Source organism: Sturnus vulgaris, chromosome 26, assembly GCF_052056855.1.
Source record: "Sturnus vulgaris isolate bStuVul1 chromosome 26, bStuVul1.hap1, whole genome shotgun sequence".
Classification (NCBI taxonomy): domain Eukaryota; kingdom Metazoa; phylum Chordata; class Aves; order Passeriformes; family Sturnidae; genus Sturnus; species Sturnus vulgaris.
The window spans coordinates 1,308,726-1,322,779 of NC_142268.1; the positions used below are offsets into that span (position 1 = coordinate 1,308,726).

Genomic DNA, 14,054 nt, shown 5'->3' on the forward strand with positions numbered 1-14,054 from the left:
TGACGGTGCCCCGAGCCGTGCCCGGTGCCCAGCCCCGCGTCCCCTCGGCGACCTCCGGGGACGGGGACCCCAAAGGGCCCCGGGCAGCGGCGTCCAAGGCCTCAAACCCCGGGGGCGGCCCAGAGCTGCGGGGATGGGATCGATGGTTTGGGGGTCTCCCCGGTCCCCAATATCCCCCCCCGTTCCCGGTGTCCCCCCAGTCCCCAATATCCCCCCCCCCCCCCCCCCCCCCCCCCGTTCCCGGTGTCCCCCCGGTCCCCGCCGTTCCCCGCCCGGCCGCGCGGGGGCGCGCGCGCTCGCCGCTCCCCCATTGGCGCAGCGCGGCCGCAGCGCCCCCGCCCCGCGCTGTGCGGCTCCTCACGTCCTCACCGCCCCGCCCCGCGCCCGACGGGCACCGAGCGCCGCCACTCAGCGCCCGCCCGGCTCCCGCCTCGCCCAATGGCCGCCGGGGGCGAGCCGCCGGTACCGCCGGCCGCCTGCGGTTGGCGGAAAGAGCCTGAGCGACGGGAGCGCTCCCCGCTGCCCCGCCCGCCGCGGGGCGGGCCGCCGCGCCGCTCCACCGACCAATCGGCGCCCGCGCTCGCCTTGTTATTCGGCGAGCGGCCTCGCCACTGGCTGCGGCCGCCGTCCGTCCCCGGCGGCGCGGCCAATGGGCGTGAGGGCGGTGCCGCGCGTGGCCAATGGGCGCGGCGGGGAGGCGGGCGCAGGTGGTGGCCGCGGGGCGCTGCGCTCGCCTGGGCGCCCCCCCCCTTCGCTGCGCCCCCCGCGCCGCCGAGGGCCCCGCGCGCAGGTACGGCCGGACCGCGCCCCGCGCCCCCGGCACCGGCACCGACCCGAGCGGGCCCCGCCGCTCCCGCGCCCCGGCACGCCCCGCGGGGCTCCGGGCCCGCTGCCGCTGCCGGCCCGAGCCCCGTCCCCGCCGCTCCCGGCGCGGCCCCGGCGCTGCCGCTCCCTTCCGGCCCCGCGGCCGCAGCCCCCGCAGGCCGGGCCCGCACCCCCGGCTTTGTGTGGGTGGGACCCCCGAGCCCCCCGAGCCCGGGGATTCACCGGCACCGCGGGGATCCGGGCCACAAACGCGGATAAATGGCGATTCCGGGGGCTCGGCTCGGGGCCGTGGGCTGGGGGCGAGCAGAAGCCGCCGCCGGCTCCGTGGTTCGGTGCGGGCGCTCCGCGCTGGGAAATCCGGGGGCAGGAGCGTGACAGCGCCGTGGGGTTTGACTCTTTTATCTCTGTTTTCCTCCTCCGGAGACTGTCAAAGTCTCAGGGCAAAGCGAAGCTCTTTTCTTCTGTTTTTCTCTCGATTCCTGTGCTGTTTGTACATGTGTGTGATGTTACCGGCATGAGCGGGACCCCCGGGCGGGGGGATCCGGGGTGCGGGGTTTGTGTGCCCGGGCTTCGGGGACTTGCCGGCTTCCAGCTGCTCTTGCTTGCAGAAACAGAGGGGATGGATGGGATGTGGTGGGAGGGGAACTCTTCGGGAAACCCTTCCTGAGGGTCTGCAGAGGGGCAGGGGCTGAGCTCTGCTCTGGGACAGGGCTCAGGGAATGCTGGAGCTGTGTCAGGGCTTGGCATGGAGCTCAGGGAAAGAAAGATTCTTCTTCTTCCCTGCCCCGGCTCCCCAGGGAATGGCACATTCCCCACCCTGCTGGAGCTCCAGCAGCTCTCAGGGGTGCTCAGGGTGGGGTTTTTGGGGTGTCTGTGCAGGGTCTGGGGCTGGACTGGATGATCCTGTGGGTCCCTCCCAGTCTGTGATTCATGCAAAGGTGGATCTTGGCTTTTCTGGAGCTCTTGGTTTTGAAGCTGTTTAGGAGCCAGGGGTGTTGCAGAGAGGCTGCTCTGGACCCCTTTGTATTGGAGAATGAAATTCACCATAAGGTTCAGTTTCATCTGTGCTCCCTCTGTATTTTAATGAAGCTGCTGCTCTGGCCTGGGACATTGGTTTTTTTGCTCTGTAACTCATTTGTGCTGGGCCGGTGTAAATCTTTGTTATATCAAGCTTGACCCTCCCAAAACTAAGTTTCCTTTAACCAAAAAGAATTAATTTTAAGGAGCTCTGTCCGTCTAAAACCTGATAGGTTTCACCCTCTGCGTTGCTTTTTTCCTGGGAACTTTTGCTTTTTTTCTCGTCACTTTCCTTTGCCTGTTTCACTGAAATCCCAGGGAAGCCTGGAATGGCACACGAGCCTTACATTTCAGCAATTACATCAAGTAACTGTTGAAGCACCGGGTAATTGCTCTGTGGCAACACGTGCCCAATTTTTGGGTTTCCCTGGAACAAGAGAAGGAAGTTGGGGCAGGTTGACCAATTCCTGCAGTGCCTGGAGGAATCCTGGAGGAATCCACGGCTGTTCCTGTCCCATGAGAGGCAGGAATTCCTCCCATGCAGAGGAGATGTAGGTGGATATGAAGTGATTCCTTGTTCCAGAGCTGATGTTCATGGATGAAACATTCACTGGAGCATCTTTTGACAGGAAAATTCTGTCTTAACACTCTGTGGTGGATTGTTCTTTCTCCTTTTTATGCTGACTGGAAAGAGATCATTCCCTTGACTGGTCCAGTGGGACCAGAATATATGTGGTCCTGTATATAAACATTATGTATAAAATATGTAATATATATACAAAAAGACATGAAATATATTTATATATATATTTCAAATAGATAAAAGGAGTCAGTTTTGTCAGTAAGTCAGAACACTTTGGTAAAGACCCAAAGTACACAGGTGTCACTTTCCAAGTTTGGCTTTAGGATGAACGTGAGCTTTTATAAATAAAACCTCACACTCATGAGAGGTTTCACCAGCTTTTGCTGGGAAGCCAACAGCAAAATTCACTTTCAGGGAGAGTCCCACCCATTTCCTTTGGGTAATCCTGGCTGTTGGTCCATGGGAAGTGCTCACCTGTTACCTGAGCTGTGGGGACAGAGCTGCTCTCACCTCAACTCCTGTCGTGCACCAGAGAAAGATTTAGCAGATCAAGTGAGAGTTCCCCAGCTCTGCAGGTGTTTTAGGTCACCCAAAATGCAGACAGCTCCTGAAAACTTTGAGCTATTTCCATATGAAAGGTCACGAGAAATTTGATGTGAGTTGGGAGAACCAGTTTGGCCTGCCCTGCTGGAAGGGCACGGGAGCTCTGTGGGGATTTTACATTTATGCAGGGTTATGTTTTATTTCCTCCTGGGATGTCCAGCTGCACCACAGCAAACAACGGCAGCATCAGGGGGCTCTGATTCACCTTGCAAGTTTAAATCTCATTTTTGAGAGCAGAGGAATCCACCTGAGAGCAGAAATAATCATTGTGAGCTGCAGGCTGAGCCACCCAGGCAGCAGGGAGGGAAAGCTCCTGGCAGCCAGGAGAAACTCTGTGCTCCTTAATTAATTCTGGACAGTCAGGAGGACTCGGGACTGGAGATTTTCCCCCATCCTGACTCACTCGGTGCTCGGGGTGTGCTGTGGGGAAGGCTTTGCAGTGCCTGTGCTGCTCCACGTTCCTTCACTGGAGCATCTGTTAATAGCAAAGATGGATGACAGCTAAATATGTCACCACAAGTGAGGGATTTGCTTAATGGCTTTGGATGCCACGGGATCCTCCGGGGCTGCACAAGGCGCTGCTGGAAAGAATTATTTGTCATCTGGTAAAGAATTCCAGAGGGTTTGTCCGTTTGCAGTAGCAGCTGAAATCCTGGAGCACTGCAAAGCCTTGGCAGAAATCCTGGCTTTGCCCACAGGTTGGGGGATGTTTGTGTCTCACCACTGTGGGGTGAGAAAGGTGTTTTTCCATTTTCTGTGTTCTCCACTAAACTGATCGTTGTTTAATAAGATTTTCTCTTTTTAACCTTTGCTCTGGACCAAATATCTTCTGTCTTGTCACAACTTAGGGATAGAGTCATTTGCTACCATGGCTTAATTAAGGTACTTATTTTCATTTATATTTTCATAGGGTAAATCACTCTCCTTTATAAATGAGGCAGTTCCTCAGTCATGCTCTTACTGGAGAACACAGAACACGTTTGTATTCTGCCCTGTGGGTGCCTCACTCATGACAGAAGTGACCTGAAGCTTCATTATTTTTGTATTTTTTTGGTTTCATAAAGCTCATGAACAAGCCACAGTTCCCAGATCTTTAGAAAACACAGGATTGTGCTTTTGTTCCTAAATCTGTTGGAAATCCTGCTTTTGAATATGGCCCAAGAAGTGAATTTTGGGCATTGTGGGGGGGTTAAGGTGATGTGTGAGGTTTCTGATATTCCTTCATGATTTTGGATGCACCCCAGGGGGATGGAGAGGCCTTTGGTGAGGTTTTGGTGCAGATAAGAAGTTTTTAGGAAGTTTCCCATATTTGATCTCAGCTCTGTTGGCAGAACAAGCAGCACAGCTGTGCCTGGGAGGGGAGTGTCACGTTTGGAGCTGCAGCTTCCAGAGAGAAAACAGAGCTGGGAGAGGTTCAGGTTGTCTCACCTGGAGCTTGGGGTTTAGTTCTGGTTCTAAACTGGCACTCCTGGAGGCCCGGGTTTGGCTGAGAGGGGTGAAATGGGAGAAACCTGGGCGGGGGGTGCTGAGCGTGCTGGGGGCACCTGTGCCAGGTGAGCTGGGGGCACCTGTGCCAGGTGAGTCAGGGGTATCTGTGCCAGGTGAGTCAGGGGTATCTGTACCAGGTGAGTCAGGGGTACCTGTTCCAGGTGAGATCTGGAGGTACCTGTGCCAGGTGATCCTGGGGGTATCTGTACCAGGTGAGCCAAGGGTACCTGTGTCAGGGGTACCTGGAGTGGGTGATCCCAAGGGTACCTGTGCCAGGTGATCCCATGGGTGTCTGTTCCAGGTGATCCCAAGGGTACCTGTGCCAGGTGATTCCAGGGGTACCTGTGCCAGGTGATCCCGGGGTACCTGTGCCAGGTGAGATCTGGAGGTACCTGTGCCAGGTGAGCCAGGGTTTGGGGCTGCAGGGCTGTGCCAGAGCTGCCTGTGCCCCTGCTCAGGGTGCCCAGGATGTGCTGGCAGCTGGAACTGGGTCAGTGTGTCACAGGCAGCCAGGGGCTGCCATCCCTGAGGGCAGGACGGGCACAGCCACCCCTGACAGCCCCATTGGTGGAGATTTTTGGTTATAAAAATCTAAAGGAGCTCAGGGAAGTGGAGCAAGTTACTGAGAACTGCAGGCTTTTGGTTCTGGCAGGGTTGTGGAAGGAAAACTGGGAATTATTTAGGTGTTATTAAGGTGTTGATCTGATGCAGGAATCACATTTTGGGCAAAGCTCTGCAGGAACTGAGGTTGTCCTTTCCCATAAGAATAAGACACTGTGGGATAATTTATTCCAACATTTGCAGTTCTGCTGCCTTGGGTTGAGGTGCCACGGGTTAAAACTTGAAATTCTTGTTCAGATCCACATGAAGTGCCTTTTCTAATGCTTATTTCTCAAGTTGTTTTGGAAATGCTCCTGAAGCCTTGCAGTAAATCCAGTGAAGATAATAAAATGCAGCAGAGATAATTCTGCCATGCAGCAAACTGGGGCTCCTGCAGTCCTGGGTAAGGCTGGGCCTCAGCAGAGGTTTAGGAACTGATTTCTGTGGGTTTAGGGTGAGTTCATCTTCCCTGTTCAGTCAAACTTTTGAGTTTTTGAGGTTCTGATCTGGATTTAGTCAGAAATAAGCATTACATGTTAACTGCCTTCCCTCAGGCAATAATAAACTGTTTTAAAGTCATCCAAATTTATTGCTCTTAAATGTAACCACTTTTTTTTTTATTTTCTTCTTCTTTTAAATACCGTTTGTGACTAAATAATTTTGTTGTTAGAGAAACGTGTGAGTAACTGTGCATTTCTAGAGCAAAGAGGGTGGTTTTTTGGGGGAAAATTTCATTTTCCCTTAATGAGCTACATATGCTGCTTGATTTCAAGTACAGGAGGATCTGGAATTGTGGAGGAGCCTTGTGGAGTGTAAAATTTAATAGAAAATAACTCTCAATTTGTCAAATCCCAAGCACTGTAGATCTTCATCCCTGTGCTGGGTGGGAATGTTGTCTCTGTTCCTCTTTCCCAAATATTTCCTCTGTTGTGTTTACTTAACCTTTATGGAAGAGATACAAAACTCAAAGCAATTTGAATGTTAAAAATGGAATTAATTGAATATATAAATGTTTTGGGTGGAAAGGTGTTCCTTTAAATCCTTGCTGTAATTTTGTTGTTTAAAACTGAGCTGAGCAACAGCAAACTTCAAAGTTAAAAATTTACACTTTGTCTAAATGCTGGAATCTGATTCTTGGGAATAGAAGGGAAGGAAGGAAAGTTGTCTCAGACATCCTTACACCACATAACCATTATAATTTTAATATATTTATAAATATATGTAGATTGCAGTAATCTGTTTTATACACAGACCTTATCTTGCAAAAGTTTGTCTTTAGTTCTGCACAAAAACTTTGGATAGGGCCTGGTCTGTGAGAATTGATGGAAATCAAAGTAATTTGTTGGCTTAGTGAGAAAGGAAGTGGATGGAAATAAAGGAATCTGCCCTTTGTGTTCCAGCCTAATTCATCAAAAAATGCCATTTCAGATAAACACATCAGGTTTCCATTAATATTTGGTAGTTAAATCATGAGTTAAGGAGTTTTTCATGAGCAGGGTTCTCATTATTGTTGGGGAAATGCCTCAGATACTGAGTGAGGCACAAGTTAATGCAGGCCCAGTTAAAATCTGCATTTTGTTGTATTTTGTGTCTGGCTGGTGCCTCAGGACATTTCCCTGCCAGTCCTGCCCCCCCAGCCCAGCTCTTCCTGGTTCGTCCTGGAACTTGGGAAGCTCTTGGGGAAAAAAAAAAAATTCTGTTTTCCTGGGGCTGCTGGGGGAAGCTCCCACATCTCACTGAGCTCATGGACCTGATTCCCCCCTTTGAGCTCCGTGGCCATTTTATTGTAATTGCTTAATTAGCTTGATTAGCTCCGTGTACATTATCTGATACAGATGTTGAAATGTTCTTTAGATGGGGCTGCACACGGAAAAATCTTGTGCTTTGCTGTGTCTGGACGAGAGAATTGCAGAGTGCCAGGTGATGCTGCTCGTATTGAGGCAGTAGACCTTTTAATTAATTAATTCAGCTTTGCAGGAAGTAGTTTTATCCTTTAATTAATTGATTAAGCTTTGCGTGAAGTAGTTTTTGATCTCCCTTACTGGAGCACGTATTTTCACTCTTTGCTCTGAGTGTATCGATGAAAAATCGGGATTTTGTGAGAGGCTCCGGAGGGAAGGATGGGCTAAAGCCCGGCTTTGCAGTTTGTTTTTTGCCCTGGTAAAGCTGTAAATCCTGCGAAGGAGCAGATGGTGCTGCAGGGCTCCTCCCAGGATGGATCCGGGCTCCTCCTGGCAGGGCTCCTGGCATTCCCAGAGCTGCCACAAACAGCTCCGGAGTTCCTGGGGAGGTTGTGCCGGGGTTTGGGATGGTTCCTGTCCCTCCCCTGCAGCTCAGCTCTGATTTATGGGATCAGCTCTTGGAGATGGATCCTGACCCCTGGAAATGGATCCCAGCTCATCCCGGGTTTGGTTTGGGATGGTTCCTGTCCCTCCCTTGCAGCCCAGCCCTGTTTTATGGGATCAACTCCTGCTCTGGAGATGGATCCTGACCCCTGGAAATGGATCCCAGCTCATCCCAGGGTTTGGTTTGGGATGGTTCCTGTCCCTCCCTTGCAGCTCAGCTCTGATTTATGGGATCAGCTCTTGGAGTTGGATCCCAGCTCATCCCAGGGTTTGGGATGGTTCCTGTCCCTTTCCTGCAGCCCAGCTCTATTTTATGGGATCAGCCCTGGAGCTGGATCCTGACCCCTGGAAATGGATCCCAGCTCATCCCAGCATTTGGGATGGTTCCTGTCCCTCCCTTGCAGCCCAGCCCTGTTTTATGGGATCAGCTCCTGCCCTGGAAATGGATCCCAGCTCATCCCAGGGTTTGGTTTGGGATGGTTCCTGTCCCTCCCCTGCAGCTCAGCTCTGTTTTATGGGATCAGCTCCTGCTCTGGAGATGGATCCCAGAGTTTGGGATGGTTCCTGTCCCTCCCCTGCAGCTCAGCCCTGTTTTATGGGATCAGCCCTGGAGTTGGATCCCAGCTCATCCCGGGTTTGGTTTGGGATGGTTCCTGTCCCTTTCCTGCAGCCCAGCTCTATTTTATGGGATCAGCCCTGGAAATGGATCCCAGCTCATGCCGGGGTTTCCTTCTTGTGTTCCTGCCAAACCTTGGTGTAGGGGGTGGTTCCCATTTCCCGTGGGCACGGATCACTCTGCTGCTGCTCCGGTGCCGACCTGACACTGCAATAATTCTTCTCCAAAGTTAATTTTTGTTCCTGGTTTGGCAAGGTTGGGAATCTCCTTGGGCAGGGCCAGCCTGGAGGTGAAGGGTTTGGTTAAAGGGCCCTTTTGTTTCCAAACTGCAACAATTTCTCTCGGAAATTGGAAGTATCCTGGGTGTTTTTCTCCCTCAGTTGGTTTTGCTCTGGGATTTCCTGCAATACTGGGATTCATAATTTGATTTTTTTAAAATTTTTTCTGGACTGGGTTCTGCATCTCTGGCTCCTGGCTTGGGAAGGGCTTTTGTGACCGTGAGAAGCTGTGATTTTATGCATAAAATTCTTTTAAAGACTCCTTGGGGGAGAACATAAGACTTGCAGATCCTCATTTTGAAACAAATTTGCCTAAAAATTACTATGTAACATTCTAACGTTTTCTAGTTTCTAAAATTTCACTCAAAACCCTTCGCGTGCCTTTGAAAAGGAAAGTTTCACCCGGTTAAAATGAAACTTTTGGTGCCCCGGGTGTGGAATGCTCCCACTTTGGCGTGAGATGGTTGTGGTTTAAAATCATTTTAGACGCCCTGGAAATGCTTTGGTTGGGTGTCAGAGGGGCTGAAGAATTTCCCTGCTTTTTATCCTCCTGCAGTCCAGCACTGCCCTCTCGTGAGTGCTGGGGGTTGGAGCTGCTGCAGAGCCTCCAGCAAGGCTGGAAAACGCCACAAAAAAACATGGATTTTACCCTGAGGATAACCAGCTTAACCTTGGAAAAGTCCATGTTAAAAAAATGGTGATTTCCATCCTGAATTGTTTGAGAGCTTCTTTCGGGTGTTGTGGAATTGTGCAGCTGTATTTCTTGTAAGACATGCCTGACACTTTGTTCTATTAATTAATTTGCAAATACAAAGTGGAATGAAGCTACATTTAAAAAAAACCCCCAATTTTATAATTTTAATGTAGTCTAGCACATGAAAAAAAAAAAAACAAACAACAAACTGTTGGGTTTGAACCCAGATAGAAAATGGGGGGAGCATTTTGGTGGGGAACTTTTACACCCTGACAGCGCTGCAGGTGGGGGAGAAGTTTTTTATTTTTGTGACACCATCCTGATGATGGGTGGGGGAGTTGGGGGGAAATGTTAGGCAGGTCTGTATTTTTTTTTTTTTTAACCCTTTCCCTTGCCCCTGGCAGGACGGGAGCGATGGGGTCGGAGAGCCCGAGCCCGCAGAACCCCGGCTGTAAAATCATGACCTTCCGACCCTCGCTGGACGAGTTCCGCGATTTTGGCAAATTCATCGCCTACATGGAATCCCAGGGAGCCCACCGGGCTGGGCTGGCAAAGGTGAGGGAGGGGATGGAGGTGGCCAAGTGTTAGAAAAGTCTCGATATTCAACAAAATTCAGATTGTTTTATTTGATATAGAAAGAGCAAACAGAGCTGGGGAAGGTGAGGGGTCACCTCGGTTTGCAGCCTCTTCTCGTACTGTGGGTTCTCGTTGGAATCAATAAATTTTGGATTTTTGTTGTCATAAGCAGTGGTGGTTGAATAAACATCCACCAGAGAAGTTCTGGGAGTCTGGTTTTTGGGATAGGCAGCATTGATCAGACAAAGGCAGGAAGGGATTTTTGGGAAGTCTGATTTTGCAAGCTGGTGGCTGATACAACTTATTTAGAAAACATAACATATTCTAATGTAACATAATACAACATAATATACCATAACAAGGTGATTTTAAACAGAATGATTTTATCATATAATTTCCATTATCTAGTGTCCGTGCTTCACTTCAGAGCTCAGTATTCTGCTTTATACAAACCCCAATGCTTTTGTGATTAACACCAATCTTTTATCAATTATCACACCAGGGCAGGGCTGGGCTGGCCATGGGGAGGGGCTGCTTGGGGCTGCAGCTGGAGCTGCCTTCTGAGGGGCTGAGATCCTGGAGATTTTGTGCTCCTGGAGGGTTTTTTTGTGCTCCTGGAGGTTTTTTGAGTTCCTGGAGGTTTTTTTGTGCTCCTGGAGGTTTTTTTTTTTTTTTTTTTATCTCCTGGAGCTCTGGCAGCCTCGGGGCTGGGACCATTCCCTGGGGAGCCTGGGCAGTGCCCAGCACCCTCTGGTTATGAGAACTTTTCATGTGAAGCTTCTAAATTCCAGGACCTGACACAAAACTGCTTGGAAAACTCCAGGACTAAGTGATTAGAAAGGGTATTTCTGTGGCCATGTCACCACAGGCTGATGAGATCATTTGTTCTGACAAGGACTTGTTAGGACTGGTATTTAACTGGCCTTAATAAAGCACAGTGGAGAAATAAAGCTGTTAGGCATGAAATAATTCTTATTTCTTCTAAAACATAGGTCAATTACTGGGTTTATTGCTGCTCTAAAGAGAGCTGGCTATTGATGAAGAGCTCTCTGTGGAATGTTTCCTTGTCCACTCAAGTGTACAAGCAATTACCTTCCAGGACTCTGCTAGGGAGATTATTTTAATAAAGCTAGTTGGTGACTTCCAGATGTAAAGAAATTACTTTACATGTAGGATTAATTTGAGCATTCCAGGTCAGTTTTGTGCCTGTTGCAGCTGCAGTTCAGAGCCCTGCAAGGGAAATCGAGCCCATCCTGCCCAGCAAACCCCACAAACCCAATATCTGTACCAATCCCAGATTTCTGTGATCCCCCATCCCCAATATCTGTACCAATCCCAGATTTCTGTGACCTCATCCCCAATATCTGTACCAATCCCAGATTTCTGTGACCTCATCCCCAATATCTGTACCAATCCCAGATTTCTGTGATCCCCCACCCCCAATATCTGTACCAATCCCAGATTTCTGTGATCCCCCATCCCCAATATCTGTACCAATCCCAGATTTCTGTGATCCCCCATCCCCAATATCTGTACCAATCCCAGATTTCTGTGATCCCACCCCCAATATCTGTACCAATCCCAGATTTCTGTGATCCCCCATCCCCAATATCTGTACCAATCCCAGATTTCTGTGATCCCCCATCCCCAATATCTGTACCAATCCCAGATTTCTGTGACCCCACCCCCAATATCTGTACCAATCCCAGATTTCTGTGATCCCCCATCCCCAATATCTGTACCAATCCCAGATTTCTGTGATCCCACCCCCAATATCTGTACCAATCCCAGATTTCTGTGATCCCCCATCCCCAATATCTGTACCAATCCCAGATTTCTGTGCCCCCCTTGCAGGTGATCCCCCCCAAGGAGTGGAAGCCTCGCCGCACGTACGATGACATCGATGACATGGTGATCCCAGCCCCCATCCAGCAGGTGGTCACGGGCCAGTCTGGGCTCTTCACCCAGTACAACATCCAGAAGAAGCCCATGACCGTGGGCGAGTACCGGCGCCTGGCCAACAGCGAGAAGTGCGTGCCTGGGGGGATCCTGGGGGCTTTGGGGGGCTCCTGGGGGGCTCTGAGGGGCTCTGAGGGGTTCCTGGGGGGCTCTGAGGGGTTCCTGGAGGGCTCTGAGGGGTTCCTGGGGGGCTCTAGGTGGCTTCCCTGTGGTTACTGCACTGAAAAGAAAAAGGACAGCAACACACATGGAGCTCTTTTGGGGAAAAAAGGCCAATTTATTGTACAGCCAGCCCGGATTTAAAGTGTGTTAGTGCAGCCAGGACAGGACAGGAGCTCATTGGACAATTGGGAAAAACATCCTTGGGACAGCACCTCAGGATGTGTCCCACGGGAAAGACACCAGGGGTTAATGTTGGTGATGAATTCCACTCTGTTTGTCACCATGTTGTCACCCTGGGAGACTCCTCCCTAACTGAAGCTGCAGTCAGCTTGTCAGCCTGGGAATGGAGCTGAGAGTCAGGAGAAATCCAGGCCTGGAGAGAATTCCCAAGCTGGAATTGCCCAGAAAATGGCTACAAGAGAATGCAGCCATGTGAAATGTGAAGGTTTTTTGGGGAAATTGCTTTTCCTTGAGTCACAAACAAAGTTTGTGGCTTGGTGGGTTTTGGTGTATCTCGGGTTTTTCTGGGAGTTGGTGTGGATTGTTCAGGGTCAGTGTTTGGCTGAGAATCTTCCTGAAAAGAATGGCTTGGGACCAGCACAGGATCTCCTGGCTGTTCTGGGAAAGCTGTTCCATGGCTGGGGTAGAAATCCAAATCCTTGGAGTGCTTGGGCTGATCCTGGTGGCATGAGTGTCCTCCAGAGTGCCTGGGGACTCTGCAGGGCACCTCAGCCAGCTGGGATGTGCCCCCTGAGTTCACCCTGCAACAGGATCTGGACTTTTCAGGGTTCTGGAGGATCCTGGCTTTTAGTCAGTGCTGAGTTTTAAGCTGAAGGAGAGTGGATTTAGATGGGATATTGGGAAGGAATTCCTGGCTGGGAAGGTGGGCAGGACCTGGCACAGGGTGCCACAGCAGCTGTGGCTGCCCCTGGAATGTCCAAGGCTAGGTTGGAGCACCTGGGACAGTGGGAGGTGTCCCTGCCATGGCAGGGGTGGCACTGGGTGACATTTCCAACCTAAACCATTCCAGGATAATCAGCTCTGGAGTTTTTCTGGCAGCAGAGAGCTCCAGCTGCTACCTCAGCTCAGGGGTAGCATCCCCTCATTCCCATGGGGTGGGATGGGATCCAGGGGATGGGATGGGATCCAGGGGATGGGATGGGATCCAGGGGATGGGATGGGGTGGGATGGGATCCAGGGGATGGGATGGGATGGGATGTCCAGCCTGACAGGGTTTGTGCAGAGGTAGGAAAGGCAGAAATCCAGTGAATTAAAGCTGAAATGCACCTTCCCATTGCTGTGCTGCCCCCTGACATGCCTGTGCCCCCTGGCAGGTACTGCACCCCTCGGCACCAGGACTTTGAGGACCTGGAAAGAAAGTACTGGAAGAACCTGACCTTTGTGTCCCCCATCTATGGGGCTGACATCAGTGGCTCCCTGTACGATGCAGTAAGTGAAGTTTTTCTCCTTTCTTCATTTTCACACACTGACTTCCCTATTGCACTTCTCTCATGAAGGAGCAGTAATTCAGAATTTCGTTGGTGTAGCCACCCTAAAAAAAAAAATAAAAAAAATTCGATGCCTTTGGTTTTTATCCCCTCGTTACAAAAGTGGGACTAAACCTCCCCTGAGATTCAGGATAATTGTCAGTGGAAGCTGTGAAGAGCTGATTTTTAGTAGAAAAATGAGGAAAAGTGTGATTTAAACACATTCTTATGCAGACTGTGGCAAAAAAAAAAATTCAATACCTTAGGTTTTGTTTCTTTTTTTAAGGGAATAAAATGGAGTTTTCTGCTGAAGCTCCTCAGAATGCCAGAAAAAAAGCAGCATTTCAAAAATATTTTTTTGATTCTTAACATAAATAAATTATTTGCATTTGGATTTTAAATTATTTGCATTTGGAATTTTTCTTTGTAGGCAGCTCCATTAGGATACAATACACCTGCACACTGAATTATTTTACAATTCAAATTGTTTAAGCTTTTCCATGGTGAAATTTCATCCTCTACTTCAAGTAATTCTCTAAATGATAAAGGTTTCTCTCTTCTTACTCTTTTTAGGCAGATAATTTAAATCTCTTGCTCTGTAGTTTTCTTTTTGAGTGGAAAGTGACCTTTTTTTGAGTGTTGTCTGATGGGGTGTGAATGTACAAGTGTCTTTTTATTATCAGTGTGGTTTCATATGGGATTAATTAGAATAAGCAGGGATATCTGAGGAGCTCAGAGGCGTGGACATGCAGGGGTGCTTGGCTGGCAGTGTCACCTCCTGTCCCTGCTGTGCTCAGGGTGGCACCCAGCTCTCCTCCAGG

The 14,054-nt window shown here is 50.1% G+C and overlaps 1 protein-coding gene across 1 annotated transcript in view; it reads left to right on the forward strand.

Annotated features, from left to right (window-relative positions):
* Positions 1 to 702: 702 nt before the first annotated feature.
* Positions 703 to 14,054, forward strand: part of KDM4B (lysine demethylase 4B) — a 75,009-nt gene continuing 61,657 nt past the window's right edge. Inside the window, exons 1-4 of the mRNA XM_088179371.1 lie at positions 703 to 790; positions 9,454 to 9,604; positions 11,480 to 11,655; positions 13,081 to 13,195. Coding sequence (XP_088035497.1) covers positions 9,464 to 9,604; positions 11,480 to 11,655; positions 13,081 to 13,195 — 432 coding nt within the window. The 5' untranslated portion in view covers positions 703 to 790; positions 9,454 to 9,463. The remainder of the gene's footprint in view (positions 791 to 9,453; positions 9,605 to 11,479; positions 11,656 to 13,080; positions 13,196 to 14,054) is intronic.